General features: G+C 41.1%; 1 protein-coding gene across 1 annotated transcript in view; it reads left to right on the plus strand.

Annotated features, from left to right (window-relative positions):
- The window catches only part of TRABD2B (TraB domain containing 2B), a 291115-nt gene extending 289878 nt beyond the window's left edge, over nt 1–1237 (plus strand). The window contains exon 7 of the mRNA XM_061344874.1: nt 185–1237. Within this exon, the coding sequence (XP_061200858.1) occupies nt 185–407 (223 nt within the window). The 3' untranslated portion in view covers nt 408–1237. The remainder of the gene's footprint in view (nt 1–184) is intronic.
- Nucleotides 1238–9120: the final 7883 nt, after the last annotated feature.

Below are 9120 nucleotides of genomic sequence, written 5' to 3' on the forward strand. Positions count from 1 at the left end.
ATTCTACCAACAGGCAGAAGCTGGAGGGGCATCCTGAATCAGAGCTGTTTCTAGATCATCACACTTACCCTGCATGTCTAGTGTGTGCAAACAATAATAATAATGGTGATTGTCATTGTTGTTACTACTGCATAGAGTGACAGCTCACGGAGTTTTAATTTCCTTCTCTTCTGTTTTCCCTTAGCACCACCACGTTGCCTTCCTATGTCAGGATAACCAATGGCTACATCACAGTCAAACCTCCCATTTGGATTTCAAACCAGCTGGATCAGAGACCACGTTCAGATCGCCCATCCCAGCCTCAGCCTACAAGCTCAGCTTCAGCCAGCCTTTTATGGCCATCAATAACTTCTCTTCTCTGCGTGGCCATAGCTTCTTTACTCCTGAATCTACTGCAGCCTTCCTGACCACATTAGTATTACTTGCAATCCCTTGGAACAGAGAAGAGAGATAATTTATGAACGAATTGGAGGTTAAGACAACAGTTACAATCTGGACCTTCTCAGTGACTCAGTAGTGCCTTCTAGCTGATTTTGTCTCTTTGCCCAGATACATTTTGAAACTCTAAAGCTTTATTGTAACACTGACTTACATCTTCTTTTTGTAGAAGGATCTTTATTTCCCATAGTGCTATGGGGTTTTGTAAAATACACATGTTCATATAAAGAAAAAAAATCAAAAAAGAAAAAGAAAAAATGTATTTATTCGACTGGTAAACTTATTTTTCTTGTTGTATATGTTAATAACATCCCTATTAATCAGTAGTGATGGTGAAACAGATAAATTAATATTTTCTATATTTGTTTTCTGACAACTCTGCAAATGTCTGAACTGACACCAAATGAACGCCTTCTTTCTTTCTTTAACCATTACCTTTTACAGCAGCTGTCCAATAAGTACATTTCTGCTAAACTTCTTTATTTTACTTTCTTTTATCTCAGTAGCATAGTTTACACTGAATAAAGGTCCTTCTCTCTGTGGCCTAGACCCATTAGAAAAATAGGTGCATTCCTAACTCATTAGCTGCTACAACCTAAAATACCAGTTGTTTTTATATGACTTAATAAGTCATTAGTCAAGATAACCCTCTAAGTTCTGCTGTTATCCTTAACTAAACTATTTGACTTCTTTGGAAATTACCATTTTCCCTCTTTGCCCTGGGATTAATTCACTAGCTAACACAAATTAAGACACCTTTCTTCTTAATAAAAAATTGCTTTTGAAGTCTGTAATATTCCCACTGGAATTATTTTCTTCTCTCCCTCTTTTTATATAAACACAAGCCGAGAACCTTTCCCAGCTTAAATGAGGATAGAACTTGGTCTGTCTATAGGGTATAAAGATGTAGTGCTCTATTAATCTGTAAAACTTTGAACCACGTGTATTAATGCAGATGGACAACCCAGAGGGCAAAAAAACATCTACAGATTCCTCTTCATCTTGCTGTTACGATGCTTAGAGCTGATATTTCCATGCTGAATTATGACTTGTCCAAAATCTGTTCAAGAGCACAGGAACCAAATTAACCCCTGTGTTAATTCTCCAAAATCTGTTCAAGAGCACAGGAGTCAAATGAGCCCTGTGTCCCTGTATGGAGACATCTAGAACATTCCTCCGTTTTGTAGCCTATGGTACCTCTACTGACTTGGATGGAAAAGTTGTGACACCTTACACTCACTGAAAGCACCTGCTTTTCATGAATGAGATGAATATGGGAAGAAACCCATGTCCATCTTATTATGATGTTTAATAAGGTTGATTTTTTCTTTTCCCCCAGCAAAGCATTATGAAAAAATCCCTTTGGATGCAACAGTTTCAACCAGAGAAGTAATTTTAGTTGAAATAGTGTTTTTCTTTCTAGGTCATCTACAAACCAACAATCCCAAATATGTGATGAAAACATCAGAGTTAAAAAAGAAGACTCGAAAAACAGAAAAATACAAGGCAACATTTTCCTTATGAAAAAGCAATGCTTTTTCACCTTGGAAAAAAAAAAAATCAGATTCTAATGATTATAATAATACTGATTAAAGGCTGACTGAACACCATCATGTCAGTTTCCCACCAGCCCTACAGCCTGGGCTCCAGGATTGCATATGGTTCCATGCAATCTTCAAGTCTGCAGTGAGACATAGCTTAGGATTCACTGTTTGTTTGTTGGCATACCAGTTAATTCATGTAAGTAGGTTAAAAAACAATCAGACAACAAAAAGCATATAGTTTTATTCAAATCCATGATGAAATACTGAGCTTTTCCATCCGTCATCCAAACTCACTGTCTTGCAAAGGCCACGGAGAATGAATACAGATAACTTCTTCCTGACTTGCTGTGCACCATGACCTCCAGCCTTTGCTCTGCTTCTGACAGAAGGTTGTGTAGGTTTGTGGTCAATCTAAGTGAATACAGCAGACAGTGCTATAAGCTACCCTTATTTTTTTCCAAGCACAACCATTGATAAGGGTGAATGGAAAACTTTGAGCTTTGCCCCAAACGTGAGCTTCAAGCACACCCTGTGCATACTTTTGTATTGTGTATTTTGGCTAGCAGAAGATTAGAGATGTTAGTTTTGGACAGAAGCCATTCACCTTGCATAGTATTTATTGCACAGGGCTGGATATTGGAAACATATTTTGAGAACTTTCATTTTGGTTTTATTTGAGCTATTACCCTAGAAATGCCTTCATTTGAATATAATGACTTAACAGACCTTGAAATTCAACATTAATGCATTTATAAAGGTGATTGGTTCTCCTGATGTATTCAAGACAGAGATCGGTACTGAATTATAATGTCTTATTTGCAAAAATTGAAATGGAAATAAGGTAGGCCAGTCTTAAGGGTGATAAGTTACACAGTAAAAGTGAACAGCCAACAAACCAAAACCCACTGAATTTTGTTTGTTATAATCTGATGGAATCCAGAAATGATTCCGTGGTACCATCCCAGAAATAATTCCAGTTGTTGGAAAACTTACAGTATAAATAGAAAAGACCACATAAAGATAAGGGAGAGAGAAAAGAGCAGAAAACCACCACCAGCACCAAGACTAGAAATTACAATTCTATCGTTTCCCGAACTGTGGCTTTCTCCATAAGCCTCTGGGGCTTTCTTAATATTAGGAGCACACAGATACCTCCACACTCGCAGCTGTAGTTATACTGCACAGAATCATCACTGTTTGTCACCAATAGGGCTTTTTTATGGGTCGCTTCTTGACTGGACAGTAATACTCAATATTCAGTAGCTCAGCTATCATGGTATGTTTGGCTATCACAGTATGTAAATAGCTTGGATATCAAAGTATGTTTTAACTTATATGCATTTCCTGGCATTTTGTCCATAATTCCATGACATGAATGAATGTTGCTGGAGTGCACCAAGCTGGAGTGCAGGTGCCAAAGCAAGGTGTCTCCTGGCTTTTGGGGTGCACACACCTGACTTCTGCCACCTGAAAGCATTTAGGTCACTTGGTCTTATGATGATCTTCTTTGAAGGAGAAGACTTACAATACATAGCAGCTTAAGTAGCTTCCTGTAGATCCTAGCTCAGGAACCCCACATGAATGGGTTCAGCACAGGTCTCTAAGCAAACATTTATTCTGTTGTCTCTGCCCTGAAGCACAACTTAGGGTAAAATTTCTTGTTCAATACATGGTATGTAAGCACAGCAATGCTGGAAAATGAGACCCTCACTGTGATTGATAAAATGGATTATTTATTAATCAGCTACAGCAAGCCAGTATTAACTAATATACCCTAATGCTGGTTAGCACAGATCTGTGCACATCCATTGCCATGGATGAGGACTATATTCACCATGAGTTTATAAAAAGTGTGCATCAGATTTGATACATTCTCTTGAAGTAACACTGACTACTGGCTTCTTGGGACTTCGGTTTTCTCTATGGGTTCCTTGGAAAACTAGGAACCAGCTGCTTCCTTTCTTCCAAAGGACAGCTCAGATTCCATGTAATCACAGGATTCCAAGAGCAGGAGATTTAACAAAATACACACACACATATATATATATATATATGTGTGTGTATATATATATATATACCCAGTGTATATAATGGTAAACATCGGTGATTGATTGATAGGATTTACCTCTGAGAAGCACAATGAAGAGACTCACACAATGTCTAACAATCAAGACATGATTTTGGATGAGTCCAAAGCTGAATGTTCATATGATTCATCTTTTTAACTCACCTACAATTGACACCAATACAATTCACTTTATATGTAACTGTAACATTATAAACGAGTGCTAATTATCTGCCAAGCTCTTGCCCTGATGGAATAAATATTCCATACCACCAGCAACAGGTCTAACTTCCAGTCTTTCATTAATGCTTTTCTTGCTTATGTTTAAGTACAGATGCTATATTAACATGCACTGCCACTTGGAGAACCAGTTAGTAAGCTGGGACAGAAGGTATTTTATATTTTATGACTGATGTAGTTCCTCTGCAATCCCTCGGGCTGTTGAATAATGCAATACCTCTTCTGGCAATAAATGATGAACATGATTTATGGTAACTGTGCTTTATACAGGTGTCAAAATCTGCTTTGTTGAACTTCCTGTTCCTCCAAGATCCACTGTAATGTAGGAACACCCAAGGTACAGAACTGTATATTTATTTAAGTTCTTCAATATACAATTGTGGAGAGAGAGATGGAAAGAGCGAGAACTTAATCTGTGTTTAGTGCATTGATTAGTTGAATGATATGACCCAGTCATTACCATATACCACTGTTAGGGAGGAATTTCCCATCATATATTTATGTTAGAGAAACCAAAGTGCCAAAGTTATTATCTCAGCATAAATGTTATCATTCCAAACTTTGCTTAGTACCATATTGCTATATTATATCCAAAAAGTATATGGGCTTGTCATATCTCTGAAGTGATCAATGTCCCATGGAGTGCCAGAGTTCAGCTTCAATTTAAGCTTGTTTCAGCTTAACTGAAGCAGAAAGTTAATTGCCTAATTTTGAGATCATAGGGTGTACGTGTGTGTGTGCGCTCACGCACATGCATGCATGTGTATGTGTGCGTAAGCGTGTTGTGTATGTGTGTTCTATCCCACCCCAAATGCACCCTTTCCTCTGACTGGCTTTTCAGGAGGCACCTTAATCTAGCTAAAGGCAGAGAGGTCTTTCCAGTAAGTAGTCAATACTGTTCTTCTATAGGAAGGATTAACCATCCTGCAGGTTCATGCTCACACTGAATTTTAAATTGCATGTTTTGTCAGTTTTCCGTTCAAATACATTTCAGATATTTTTTCCCTGTCCTGCCTCCTGCTTTTGTGAACTATTTTGAAGAGTGTAATAAAAAGATGCTTTCTAATATTATTTTATCAAAATATTTTTGTAGCATAATATATTAATAAAATGTTATTATAAATCCATAGCAAAAGAATCTTATATGTCTAGGTTCTTTTCTTTGCACTAAACGATAGGGAACCATCAACATTCAGTTTGTAGAGCTTGTGCATGCTGCTTCTCTTTTGCCCAAGACCAACATGGGATGGAGGAGGTCAACCTCTGGGGAAGATTCCTCATAAAATGATGTGGTTTTGTCAAGTCCCTTCCTGCAGAGATGTGGAAAATCTTTTAACTGGGGGGCATTTGCTGCCCCTGGCATGTAACAAACCTGGAGCAGCCTCAGGCTTGGATCTGTGTTGCTCAAACGAAGCCACTGGTTAACCTCATGGCACGCTCTGAGTGTGGCTTGGGCAGAGTGAAAGGCTCCAAATGGCAGATACAGGACCTGGGAGCTGTGCTTGCCTCCACCATTTCAAAGGCTCAGTGGGAAAGCACACAAAAAAAACACAAAGGCCTTTTTTGGGGTGGGGGAGTGCAAGAGCAGGGGTTGTTAGGAACACTGACCTGAATTTTTGGGGGAAACTGGTATATGGATGAGACTGAGGCAGAGGGAAAGGTTTGGGATGCTTCACTGTGACATCTCATTTCCATGCTTCCCTGGGTGAGTCCTGCAGCCTTTGGTCCAGACACAGGGCATTAACACCAGTATCCCATACTGTGCACAAGCAGATTCGCCTCCTCTTCCCAGGCAGTGAGGGACAGGCAAGGAAGTGCCTTGACAAGCTGTGCAAGACAGTTATTTTCAGTAGTCAGCGTACCTTTGTCAGCCGGAGTGAAAGCAGAACCAAGCTCCTCCCTTTTAACGACTCCCTTCCCTCACTACTAAATCCATTTTCCAGGATACTTATGGTTGTAAAACACCATTGAAAGCTATGGAGCTACAGTGGGATGTTAGTTACTGTCACCTCTAGCACTGCCCTTGGGAAGCACAGAATCGGCTCTCACATTGGGTAAGGGGCAGCAGAGATGGGAAGCCATCCCTTTGGCACAGAGTAGCTGAAGTGTGTGGGAAAGCCCGGCTGAAGCATCTGCATTCAGTCCTGGTGGCTGCAGGAAGCGCTTTTCTCCAGTGCAGACAATTGGTGTCCTTTGAACCGCTGTTGCTGCTGGCAAATAAAGTAATACTGGATCTGTGTCTCCATTGGGACTGAAGCAGAAGGTACCTCTCCACACCAAGATCCTGGGATTTACTCATTTTTCTTGGCATATTCCTCTTTCTTGCATCCAAATCCTGCCTTATAGCTGACATTGCAGACTTCTTGCTGATCGAAGCATCATTTGCTTCTTAATTATGTGCTAAGCAAGTCATTTAGTCTTTAACACACCATTTTGAGAGGACTCCACCAGCAAAGCTGTTTCAGAAATATCCACTGTAGTAAATGCAGTGGGAAGCATAAACACTTGAACTGAGCTAACCACGGCATGGGAAGGAATTGCTGTTGCAAAGCAGAGGGGAACCTCTCTAAAAGCAGTTTAAAAAGAGCCCATCTATTGACATACCAAGCAGACAGTCAAAGCTGCTTGCCATCTCTGTTCTGGGACTTGCAGCCTGGAAAGTCTGTGTGGTCCAACCATCACCTTAACCCTGCCCTGTCCACTTCTGCACTGCCAGCTTTCCCTGCTTCTGGCCAGTCCCAGGCTGCCACATCCCATTGCTCTTAAGGGTCATGTTCAGTCACAGGTCTGAAAACAATACAAACCTTCAGCCAGCAGAGCCAGATACTGGCTCAGTGGTGCCATTTGCTTAAGCTTCTCCTTCCCTTGACCCCTTTCTGTACTCCTAGACTGTAATTGCAGCTTTTTACTCTAACTTGAGATTTTCCTGTTTATAGATTTGCACCGGAAAGAGGGGAAGCTGTGATGAGAAAAGTTCAAGGCAGAAGATAGAGTTTCTTGTTGAATAGCTTAGTGTCCGCATTGCTGCATACCAGCCTATCTCCTTTTTGGATCAGTGCTTTCCAGTTCCCAAACCACCTGAGTGCCACCCATAATTGCTCCCCACACTGAGCGGGCTGGAAGGAGTATTTCACTAAATGAAGGCCTCTGTGTGCTCTCTGTTTCTGTCTGCTCAGTAGTTTCCAATTGTTCCAGCTTGTGACCTTCTAGTGTTTTCCACTGAGAGTGCAGACCTCTGGCTGTACTCGTAATGCATATAACACCTTTTCTCAGCCTATTGCACTGTAGCATTAGGCCAGGGATCCCCAAGGGCTTGTGGACCACAGCCAGATGTCCCTGAGCAGAGGTTTGCACCACTGCCCTGCACCCCTCTTTGATCCAGGCTAATGATGGATGGCTTCGGCACATCATCTCAGTACAGACATACCCAACCACAGTCTGCTGCCTTATTTCTTTGTTTGTTCGTTTATTTTTGTTTTAACCAGATTGAGCTTAAATTAAAACACAGATTGTTGTTGGTCCTCTCTTCCTAATGAGTATTTAAATGGGAGGAAAACACTCAAGAGACCTTCTGCCTTGGTCTATAGCAGAGAACTCAAGCATAAAATGCGTGTGTGTCTTCCTCTTTTGGCAAGTCTCATGTTCTATTTTCTTAAGCACGTTGTGCTGTGAACAACACACCTAATGAAGACTTTGGGGGTTTTTAGCACATGGCTCTCCTTCACCCCACTGCAGATATGCCAGTATTTATTAATGACTGAACTTACTACCTCTCCCTGAGCAGAGGTACTAATAAAGCTTCCCTGTTATCTAGAGCCTGCTGCCTATTCTCATGGAACTCCTAGAAATTATTATATTTGAGACCTCTAACCCCATGTGAGCAGTTTCAAACCTTGCTAGCGAAGGGGCAGTTCAAGCACAGTGATCACATAACCATCACTGGTTTAGAAATGAGGTTATAGCATGACTTCCAGGCAAATGTATATGAGGCAGCACATCTGAAGGAAAACACATCATCGCTTGTGCACTTAATCACCACTGAATCAGGGCAGAGCTGTTCCTACTGCACCTGATTTGTGGGGGGACTGAACATGTCATACCAAGCTGGGGGAAAGCTGGAGTTTAGCTTAACGTTATGGCAGTCTGTGCTCCAGACTCATCTCAAAGATGTGCCCGTCTAACGTAGCCACAAAAAAGAGCTCCGCAGCATCTCCAGGGGCTCAACTGGAGCAAAGTGGACCACTGAGAAATATATTAAAAGATCAGGGCCCAGATGGATGTGCAGATGGAGCCACAGGAACTCCAAAAATCACAGGGGATGTCCAAAGGCAAACATAACCAGACACCCACAAGTCTACTGCCAGTAATGGAAACAATAGTAATGGAAAACATAGTATGTGTTTAGATCGCTAAATAGCTGCATGGTGGAAATACGATTACTTAATTTCACTGGGGTCTTAAACTATAAAACACTGAGACTTTATTGAGCATTACAAATTCTGTATTAGTCTTTTTAGTGTACTGTTTCTCCCACTACAAAGAAGAGCTTTTTAATATCTCCCTGTACATTTAGTGAGAGAGTTTCAGGTGCTGGGTTTTGGAGGGCAGATAGTAACAGCAGTGCAAATACGCACAGGCTTGGATAAAAAGGTGCCCAGCAGCCACACTGTGCTACATCTACACTAGCCCATGGCATCTCATGCACCCAAGGGCGCTCTTTGTGTCAGCGCTAGAATTTCTCAAGAGCACTGCTGTATGAGACTCAAGTGTCAGGACTTCAGGATGATGGGACAGACCTCAAGGCCAGTGTCCTGGCATTACAACCATACTGTT

This window comes from Neopsephotus bourkii, unplaced genomic scaffold (genome assembly GCF_033783945.1).
Source record: "Neopsephotus bourkii isolate Nb327-2 ecotype Australia unplaced genomic scaffold, CSIRO-AGI_Nbou_v1 NB_234, whole genome shotgun sequence".
Taxonomy (NCBI): Eukaryota; Metazoa; Chordata; class Aves; order Psittaciformes; family Psittacidae; genus Neopsephotus; species Neopsephotus bourkii.